General features: G+C 40.7%; 1 protein-coding gene across 1 annotated transcript; it reads right to left on the reverse strand.

Moving 5' to 3' along the window:
• Window positions 1–3,070: 3,070 nt before the first annotated feature.
• On the reverse strand, window positions 3,071–10,385 carry LOC308101288 (mast cell tryptase-like). Its single transcript, XM_080450706.1, has 6 exons — window positions 10,313–10,385; window positions 7,895–7,921; window positions 6,572–6,752; window positions 5,252–5,526; window positions 4,181–4,320; window positions 3,071–3,690 (listed from the first exon to the last, which is right to left on the reverse strand). Exons 1-6 carry the CDS (start codon window positions 10,368–10,370, stop codon window positions 3,250–3,252), a joined length of 1,122 nt encoding a protein of 373 aa, XP_080306832.1. The 5' UTR covers window positions 10,371–10,385; the 3' UTR covers window positions 3,071–3,249.
• Window positions 10,386–11,194: the final 809 nt, after the last annotated feature.

The following is an 11,194-nucleotide window of genomic DNA, read 5'->3' on the forward strand; positions in this document are numbered from 1 at the left end:
GTACTGTTTTGGAGCTTCGGTCATTCAGGCAGGCAGATTTTCGACTCTACTTCCACATGTATTTCTCACAGAAGCCCACATTACCATACTTCTGAGCAGTTCCCTTGTCTTTGCACCAATCTGTACTAGGGTATTTTCTGTTTTCGCTTTCCATTAAACATCTTCGCTGAAAATAGCCGATGGACAAGCTCACAAGTTGTGGGCTTGTTGATCTGCTATTTTCAGGTTACCGATGCTGGGGTTCAAGCGGTTAGCGCCAGTTGTCGGGAGCGCTGAAGCGTTATGCTGCTCGGGCACTGCGATATCCGCACATAATTCAGACCTCCCATTATTCAGACAATAGTCTGACAAACGTTAGCTTAGTGTGAGGTTAGGGTTTGGCAGTGGTGGAAAGTAACTAAGCACATTCACTCAAGTTCTGTACTTAAGTACAATTTTGAGGTGTTTTTTACTTTACTGGAGTATTTCCAATTTTCAGTACTTTTACTCCACTACAATTATTTGAAAACATTAGTTACTAGTTACTTTGCAGATGCAACGCATTGTGAGCTTGTAGATCTGCTATTTTCAAAAGATTTGTATACATTTTATACATTTGAAAACTTGTGAAATGGGACAATCTGCATAATGACTACTTTCTACTTTTGGTACTTTAAGTACATTTTGATTCAGTACTTTTAAGTAAGTAAGTAAATTTGAAATTCCGGACTTTCACTTATAAGAGTAGAGTTGAGTATTTCTACATTGCAGTATTGAATATTTAACTTTTTCACCACTGGGGTTCGTTATAATGGGGCCAGTTGGAACGACGGGGAGTCTAGCTAACATTAGCTGCCTGCTACTAGCTTGATAAACAAAAACAACAACAGTAGCTGTATTTCTGAATTGCTCAATCAGAGGGACTGATGCTCAACTAACCTGCTCAGCAACAAGCACACCGTTGAGCTGTTGCCAAATCTTCAAATTTGAATGGCATGCCTGCTGTTGCACAGCTTTTGGAAGAAGCCAATACCATAGAGGTGTGTGTGTGTGTGTGTGTGTGTGTGTGTGTGTGTGTGTGTGTGTGTGTGTGTGTGTGTGTGTGTGTGTGTGTGTGTGTGTGTGTGTGTGTGTGTGTGTGTGTGTGTGTGTGTGTGTGTGTGTGTGTGTGTGTGTGTGTGTGTGTGTGTGTGTGCCTTTTTGGGGTATGATAGATAACATAACTAGAAAATATGTTTGAACCATGATATATAACTAGTACATTATTATAAACAATATAATAGTAAAAACATTATTGGGGGGCACCCGGCCCTACAATAAAAAAAACAAAAAGCATCTTGTTTATTTATTATTTATTCATAATGCCTTTAATAGAACATAATACAAATAATCCCCAGCCACAGTTGACACGTTTTAGGCAGTGGATATTGTGTGATCAGACAGCATTGGTAAAATAAAGTACATTGAAGGAGTTCACCCGAAAAATTACTTATCTTCTATCAATACACACCTTATGAAGCCGTGAATTTTTTGTTTTTGTCGTATTCCTGAGACAATAATAAATGATTGTCTCAGACACAAAGAAATAAATCTCCATGAATTCAAGGCTTCATGGAGTGTAACTGATACAAGATAACTTTTCCTTTTAGACTCCCCAGATCTTTACCCCAACCATATATACATACCAATCACACACCTAAACTTAACTACATTAACAGTGCCTAATATCCAGTGGTTCTCAAACCTTTTCATGTCAGGGACCCCCATATTGATATATGTATTTGGCCGGTGACCCCCCTCCGGAAAATATGTTGTGCCAGTGACCCCCAGGAGAGAAGATCTGCGTTCGACCATTTCTAAATTATTCCAAAATCTACCGATCAGCCATGTTTAAATAGCAGAAGTATAAAATAGGGTTAACATGGTTAAACAGATTTTGATCCCCTGGAACCCCCTCAAGGACCCTGGGGGGTCCCCGGTCCCCACTTTCACCAATTACACCAAATCCATGCCTACATTTTACCTTGTTAATGGCTCTGACCTGAAGCAGCTGCAGGCTGTAACCATGCGATTGCCCCCCAACCAATCAAATCACGTAGAGCTGAACGTCTACCCTTTTTTAAAAGCTGAAATATTATAATTAGCTTACAGATATTTGGGCTTCCCATAGACAAAGTTTACAAATGGACATTGAAATAAAAGTAAAACTTTGATAGTTTAGCATACCATTCAAAGTTTCTTAATAAGATACAAAGTTAAGATGTTTTACTTTGGTGCAATTAGAATCTAAGCAACATACATTTGACCCCCAGGACTAGAGTGAATATAATTCCCTTGTATGTTAAAGCTGCATTGTGCGATATTTAATATAATCACATATACTGTAGGATTGTCAAGGCGGTCGGTTTTTATGTGGTGTTTCAGCCATCTGAGACTCCAGTGTAGCTTACTGATGGCAATCAAACATCTGCAGGTATGTGACACCTGTCACCAAACCATCTAAAACAGTGGTTCTCAACTTTGACCGCCCAAATTAATCATATTTTAACTGGGGACCCCAAAATAATCATATTTGAACTGGGGACCCCCAAAATAATATTTGAACTGGACCCAGCCTGATAAGCACTTGGAGTTGTGGGAGTTGAGGCATTACATTTAGTTTGACTCGGTTCTACAGATAAATATTGTGAAAGTAGTTGATTTACAAGCTCACAACACGTGGCGTTGTGAGCTTGTAGATGAGCTACTTTCAAAATGTATGCCTCTAAAAGCCCTTACATTGTTACTTTACTGTCATCTGGGGGACCCCCCCAAAATCATGTGGGACCCCCCTGATGGGTCCCGACCCACAGGTTAAGAACCACTGCTCTAAAAGTATGCGCTTCACTCGATACTTAGTTGCAGAAGCATAAATTAGGTTGAAACCTCCCCTCTCCAAGCCACTCCAAGATACGTTGATAACACATTTGGCATCAGCCTGCACTCTTTAAAATCTACTCTCCCCCTCCCACACCCTATGCTTCCCACTATGGCAGATGACCGGTATTAGCTAAGTATGCTCACTTTGGCTGCATAATCTGTTGGATGCATGTGAAGGGAAGGGGGAGAGTGCTTTATTGACCTTGTTTATAAGCAGGCCACGTATCGCACATATCGCACAATGGGGCTTTAAGCAACAGAAACCGCACACAATAAAGAAGCAATGTAAAGAGAAGATAACTGTGGGCAACGTAAACTTAACATAATGCAACTTGGTTTCTTGAAAAACCCTTACACAAAACCAGCCATGCTGTAGAGCATCAGCGCAAGAGTTAAGACATAAGTGAAGTAGGAGAAATGGATGGTGTTCGGGCCACCACAAAATAGACTCTCACACGGTTTAACGGGTGGCCCTGGTGGATACGTGGTCATGGGTGGCCCTGGTGGATACGTGGTCATGGGTGGCCATGTGGGATATGTGGTCATGGGTGGTCGCGTAGGACACTGAAAACCCACATCACTGTCGGTGCCGGGGGACATGAACATGACAAAGCCTGGCAGGTCGGTGGTGATGTGCATCTTGATCCACTCCTGGAACTGCGACACGCGAGCATAGACTCCTGGGACGTTGGGCAGAGCACAGCCCCGACCGAAGCTCACCACCCCAGATTGGACCCAGCGGGCTGTACCGTTGAGCATCATGCGGTTCACCATTGGCCCACCAGAGTCTCCCTGATGAAAGGAGAGATTTATGATGTCGTTTATACATTTAAGAAGCTTTTTCTCTTTGTCTCTTAAAGGAGTAGTTCACCCCAAAAAATTGCTTATTTTCTATCAATTACTCTGCTCTGATATGAAGAGTTATGAATAAATGTAATTGATATGATTGCTGATACAATATTTTTTGTCTTTATTCATTCAGATCCCCATTAGCTGCCACCAAATTAGCAGCTACTCTTCCTGGGGTCCACAATAAACATAACAATACATAACAAATCTCATAACAAAACAAAACATAATAAAAACATGTACAGTCTTGCTGTAAACATTTCAAGACAATACAAGTCAAGTAAACAGAACTAATCATGACGATCCATGAGAGAGAGAGAGAGAGATAGAGGGAGGGGGGAGGGGGAGGGAGAGAGAGGGGGAGAGAGAGGGGGAGATGGATGGATGGATGGATGGCTGGACGGACGGACAGAGAAAGAGTACGATATGTCACCTGACACGAGTCCTTTCCTCCTTCATTTGTACCACCAGCACAAATCATGTTGTCTGTGATGTCATAGGAGCAGTAACACCGGTTGTTTCCCACGACCGGAACATCAACTTCCTGAAGGTTTTGGGGAGAGGCCAGGGGAACTAATGGAAGACATTAAAAACGAAGTCATTTGCATGACTACACCTTTAGTGATAGAATAATAATTTTAAAGGTCCGGCTATTTTTTTTCCCAGTCATATTTGTCAGATTTCATTACGATTAGCTACGATTGGTATCCAAAGTTTGCAGGACTGGCCTGTTTTAGCAAAAAAATCACAAAGCACAGCGTCTGATCTGCCGCAAATTTGAATCACACGTTGAGGGACATCTAAACAATGCAGCGCGCCAAAAGTGATTTCACACACACCAAAATTAGGCACAAAATGGTCTTGTGAGTATGTCAAATTTGTCAATGACCATCAAACAGGGTTTTGAAACGCCATGCTGTTTGCGTGTAATTGCCTTCACTAATATGTGGTCAGGGCCTATTTCTTACCAAAACAAAAAGAAAACACCATACTGTACAGTGTACATCATGAATGCAACATCCAATCATACACACAGACACAGACGTGGACAGTTCTACAACATCTATTTCCCCTGGAGCTTGGAACTTGAGCCAAGCAGTCAACTAGTCTAGACTCTAGTAGGTGTCCTACTCAACACCAGCGTCTATATTTCTCAGTGGAAGAGTAAGGAGACCACCTCCAACCACTACAGATGTTCTAGCAACTACCTTGCATTCAGAAGTCCACAGACAGGCTTATTATAATTTCCCCGCAATATTCTATTTGAAAATAGCCGATCTACAAGCTCACAACGAGCTTGTAGATCTGCTATTTTCAAATAGCTGATGTATTATGTTACAGTGCTCATGTGGCCCATAGTGGCTTATTTCGGGCTGGTTTTCCTAGACCTGGTTGCTTGTTTCTCTCACAGAATCTGGCAACACTGGTGGTGATCTCTGACCGTCTTACAACGCGCCTCACCATGCTGCTTAGTTCTCACTCTCCAGATCTGTCTTATACTCACCATTAAGACCCTCTGTCCCCCATCCAGTCACCCAGCTCATGGTTCCATCGTAGAAGGTGCTGTTCATTGCCGCCAGACAGACCGGGCGAATGTAAGGAGTGAAGGTGACAGGGCTGGAGAGCTTCAGTAGAACGATGTCGCTGTCCATCTGCGCCAGCTGATCGTAGTTAGGATTGCGGATGACCTTTAAGACCGTCCTGTTCACCTCATTGGGGTTCATTAATTCCTGGGATTGGCGACCCAAGAAGATGGTAATGTTTTCATTGTTCTGATAGCTGAAAGAGAGTGTGTGGGGGGAGGGGGGATAACGAATGTTACAAAAATTACAAAAGCCAAATTACAATTTACTATTTTGGCATTTAGCAGACGTGATTTACAGTAAGCAAGATAAACTCGAGGTAATACATCAAATGCATTGTGTAGTGCCTCAGTAATCTAGGATCATAGATGAACCAATAACTTATCATCAGTTTAAACATTATAATGAGAGAGAGCGAGAGAGAGAGAGAGAGAGAGGGAGAGGGGGAGAGGGGGAGGGGGAGAGGGAGAGAGAGAGAGACTCTGAAAGTCTTATCAAAGAAATGTAACTTAACGAGAAATGTAACTTAACGTGCTGTACGGCACGTCGTTGCCATTCACATGGCATGTGGCCGTTGCATGTGCATTGTGCACGCATATTTGCATCATGTTCTACTATGCTGTACCATGAAATTATAAACCGGTTTCTGTACCTAGGGATGTATGCAGCACTCTTTAAATTATCTGGAATGCATCCTTCTAACAATACAGCCTCTGACTGTCAGACAAAAAGGGGGAAGACCGGCGATACATACATATCAGAGATTTACACGGCGGTTGGCACGCACATCCGTTTGTGCTTATCGAAAATATGCACCCCTTTAGTCACTTTATTTAGGCACGATTTACAAACAACTTAGTGAATCAGGCCCAAATATGTATATTTTTCTATTATAAAATACGGCGTCCAAGGCAATTGCCTACTCTGCCTATTGGCTGAGCCGGCTCTGACTAGGGGTGCAACTATTTAAAAAAATATATATATATATAACAACACATCTATTAACCACTTAAAGGGATATTTCACTTTAAAAAAATGTTGGTCATTTTATTGTCTATTGTGAAATATCCCTTTAAGCATTAATTTATACTTCATGAAAATAGCTGATCTAACGACATGCCCAAAATAGGGATTTTTTTATTAATAAATTATTGCATTAAATTATCAATTAAAAAAACAAAAAAATCTATTAGTTTGATTGTTGCACCACTAATATGGACACTAATACATAAAATGTTCACCTTGGGAAGCAGTGGGCAGCGGACAGCACCCATTCACTGTTGATGAGGGAACCTCCACAGAAATGACCATAATAAGGAGGACTGTGTATGCTGACCTGCCAAGGCCAGCCCCCAGGGGGCGCGTCCTCACCTCCAACGATTTTGCTGTTTGTTTGGTTGTTTATAGGAGCCTGGCCGCACACTAACGAAACAACACAATCATCATTAGGGTTGGGATCCGGATCCGGAGCAACCGGATTCAACATTGAGGAACCGGAATCGGTTCCATCACATTTGGAATTATTTCCGGGACCGAAAACAATTCACACCGTCAGAGCTGGTTATGTGGACTTCACGTCGGCTATATGCGATTACAACACCGGTGGTTCTCAAACTTTCTAATTTCAAGGATCACCATAACTCTGCAAGCTATGGTGGTCCAGTTATGGTGTTCCTTTTGAACACTCTGAGAGTTACAGACCTGTGAGGGGCCATTTGGAACCCTCTATAGGAATCGTTAAAGGGAACTGTTAATGATTATTATTATTATAATTATTATTATTACTACTACTAGCAGCAGCAGCAGCAGCAGCAGCAGCAGTAGTAGTAGTCAAAGTATTGCAAGTTAGTCGTATGAGATTGTTGTATAAGTCTAACATGTTCTATTTTACAGTACATTGCTGCATAAATGATACTTTATAGCTTGAATTCTTAACCACTTAACCCCCAGCATCCGTATCGTGGGAAAGCTTTCGCTAAAAATAGCTGATCGACAAGCTCACTCATAATGTAAACAGCACGGAAGTACAGTAAAACACTTGGGCTAAAAAAACATAACACAAAAAATGTCCTGGGGACTTGTTTCCATCGTGGTCCTACTGTATTCAATGAATCAACAGAGCATAGAATATTAACACATTAAATGTCATCAATAAATACACAATAGCTATATTTACAGAGGAGAAAAAGGAAAATCGGCAGCAGTGCATGACGCCTCATTTCAAGGGGATTTAATGTCAATCTCTACTTGTAGTTCATCCACAGAGGGAATGGTTGCCTTTGGGAAGCGTTGTTTTTAGATCGTCTGTTTTCCTCTACTTTTGCACAACACTGTCATGCGAGAAAGTATACAATATGGCATTCATTTATGAAGAAAAAAACCCCACAAAAAAATGAAATATGGAGATATGGTTTCTGCCTGACAGAGAGCAATGCAATGCTATTGCCCAATTCCTCACAGTCTACTAGCTGCTCTGCAATTATTTTTCATACATTCATTCGGCTGCAAGAAGTGACATTTAATGAACTTAAAGACAAACAGTGCAGATAAACCTGGATGCTTACCAGACGCCGATGGTTGTGTGTAACAGCCTGAAATTCAAAGCAAAGAAAGATATTTGTAATGATCAGTACACAGCACAGTTTGATAATATGGAGCATTTCCATGCAGCATGTAGGCCTATGTGTGAGTCATGCCAGACCCATAGAGAGAGAGAGTTACGACGCGCTTTGACCTCGCCGCTAAGCGGGCCGCTATGGACTGTAGTTCCAAACATTTTCAACGCTGACGCTAGTGTCGTCACTCTCATATTAGATCACGCTTGTACTTTAACCCATTAAGACCTGAGGCCGATTAGTGATCAGTGGTGCTCAAACTTTTTCATGTCAAGGACCCCCGCAATTATTTGTATTTGCCCGCCAACCCCCATCTCAAAATATTTAGTTCCTGGGACCCCTGGAACTCAAAGATTTGCACACACTTTCACGTTTTTTTCAAAAATATCAGATGAGCTTGTATATCTGCTATTTTTTAATAAACAAAGTATAAAATAATGGTGAACCAATGTGCTATAGATATAGCTAAAATCTAAAATGACATGGGTTAAGTATGAGTGACTCTGACTGCGTGTGTCTTCACAAAGCAAAGAAACATGGGGAATTTTGTAAAAGAAAATGTAAGCGTGCAAGTGTTACCGAAGGTTCTGGTCACAGTTGACTTAAAAAAAAAAAAAAGACAGAAGGCATCCATCAGCTCTTAACTCTTTGACTGCCAGAGTATTTTCATAAAGTACTCCCCCAGTGCCAGCAATTTTCGTGTTTTTTTATTTTTATATTTTGAATTTTTCTCATGAAAATAATTTAAGGACACATAATGTAAAGACCCAGCACAATTCCGCCACTAGAGCGCAGCACATGACAGCTTTGATCATGTCGTTGGGTCTCTCTCACCCTTCTTCATAGATTAGACAAGGAAAAACATGAAAACGGATGTGACGTCCCCCCCATTGTTTTGATCGGCGAAAATTACGTTGTGATATACGACGGCGATGACTGATCGTCACCCAGACCATAGATTATAGAAGAGAAACTGTCCGTTTGTCCGTCATACCGTGTGAAAGACCGTTTATTTACCTATTTTGGACGAAAATGACTGGGGAAAAGAATCAAAAACCGGAAACGGAATCCAGGTCATGAAACCGGATGCAGATGTCCGTGAAGTAAGTGGAACTCGAGAATAACATTGAATATTAAGCAGCATAGCGCAATCAGAGATTAAACAATGAACGCGCGTCCAGCGCGTCGAGCGCGTCGACGGCCAACTGGACAAAGTAGCACTTGACGCGTTATCGCGTCGTCCGCAGTCAAAGAGTTAATGAGACCAAATGCATTTGAAGAATATTAAGTCCACATCAATTATCACTGTGAAATGTTATTGCAACTGGAAACGACCAGAAACCTAAACTCTTATGAATCTCCTTCATCTGCCTTAATTGCTCTTCAGTTTTCAAGGCCGAAGACAAACAATGCACCAAAACCATAGGCTATAGTACAAATAACTAGAACAAATATATTCTGCTATATCAATGCAGCTCACAATAACGTAGTGCCCATTGATCATTGGTACAATACAGTTTCAGTTTTATTATGACCTCTTTAGCCAATGGCTAAGTAGGCCTACACTAATAATAAGGCAGGCATAACGCGTACATACAATATACACATGCATGCACAGTTGTTAAAATGAGTAAAAATACTTAAAAGTTGTTAAAATAAGTGAAAACTTCTTAAAAGTTGTTAAAATGAGTAAAAATACTTAAAAGTTGTTAAGATTAGTAAAAAAAAGAATACTTAAATGTTGTTAAAATTAGTAAAAACGTCTTAAAAGTGCGTAAAATTAGTAACGTTAAAATGAGTAAAAACGTCTTCATTGAGTGCCACGTGTTTCACATGTTTTACCGCTATGGTGCAACGTGCCAATCACGTGTTTCACGTGTTTTTGAAAATAAATAAATATATATATTTTTTTATGTTCAGAACCCAAGATATCATTATCTGAAGATTTGCAGCTCCATCCACTCCTTGTTTAACTTATAACTGAAAAAGGCTGTATCTCGCTTCCTATGCACTTTTTTTTTACTTAAAAAAATAAATCAAATTGGCCAGAAATAGCCAGAAATAATTCTGGCACTCAGTGAGTTAAAAGTGCATAAAATGAGTAAAATAACTTAAAAATACTTTAAAAATAGTAAAACATACTTGTTAGTACATAAATGAGTAAAGATACTTAAACGTTGTTACAACAAATCAGTCCAAACGAACAACCAACCCAATAAGCATTTAAAATATAGAAGTTCAAACTGAAGACACTAATGGTTTACTCATACTTTACAGCAGAATCAGTAGTTTATACTGATTAGTACACACACAAGAGAGGACAGAGGAAACAACATTGTTTAAAAAACAAACAAAGCTTAGCTTTACCTTTGAACAGCAGGACGACCAACAGGCATAGCCCATATAGTGGCCTATGGAGGGCCATGTTTGCTTTGTGTTGGTGGTCATCACCCTTAAATATCTCTCTTTCTGCTTAACTCCGCCCACACAGTTGCGCGTGATTTGGGAATGTACTGTCTCCACTGGCTGAATAACGCCTGCTTGAAAGGTACATAGTTGGGCCTTGCTATATGTTATGCCACACAGTTAGTGACAGGACACTGTTACTGAAAAAAACTATATAAAAGACAGCTTTTGTGCATTTGTGCAGTAGGAGAGGCGTTCTCACGTGCCCTATTTTCCTGTACAGTTTGCGGTATATACCGTTCTAATTTTTGGCATATAGTCGAGTACAGTACTTTAGATATATGACAGTACAGACTACTGAGACTAGGCATTTGGTGATGAGAATTGTCAATATAGCATTAGCATCCATGATCCATCCATCTGCAGGCTGGCAGATGGCTGTTACTTAATCCATTGAAATAAAGAAAAGGAACGGATGGTTTTCTGCTGAGAAAACAGCAATGAAAGCGACCAATTCCAGAATAATCATTAATTCAATATATTCTATATATCATCTATATTCTATATCATTATCATCACAGGGATGCGGGGGTTAACAGAGCTGCTCCTGCAGTCCAAAATCTCCTCAATCCACTCGGAGGGGCGGGGTTTGCCAACCGGTCCCGTACGTTCCCAAATCATGCCACAGTTGCACCTTTCGTCCTTTGCCTCTATGCAGCTATTCTCACTCATTTGGCCCCTCTCTCAATCCATCAACATCCATGTTCAAGACATTTTACTTCATGGCTACAGATAGGTTAACACCTACTGTACTGTAGGCTTCTATTTGAGGAAGTTTACCGT

This window comes from Gymnoscopelus braueri (assembly GCF_963280865.1).
Source record: "Gymnoscopelus braueri genome assembly, chromosome: 15".
In the NCBI taxonomy this organism is placed as follows: domain Eukaryota; kingdom Metazoa; phylum Chordata; class Actinopteri; order Myctophiformes; family Myctophidae; genus Gymnoscopelus; species Gymnoscopelus braueri.

Coding starts and splice junctions, on each gene's coding strand:
- LOC308101288 (XM_080450706.1), bottom strand. CDS start 10,370: ATGGCCCTCCATAGGCCACTATATGGGCTATGCCTGTTGGTCGTCCTG. Junction 5,527..6,571: donor GCTGCCCACTGCTTCCCAAG/GTGAACATTTTA, acceptor ACTCTCTTTCAG/CTATCAGAACAATGAAAACA. Junction 3,691..4,180: donor GAGGAAAGGACTCGTGTCAG/GTGACATATCGT, acceptor TCCTTTCATCAG/GGAGACTCTGGTGGGCCAAT.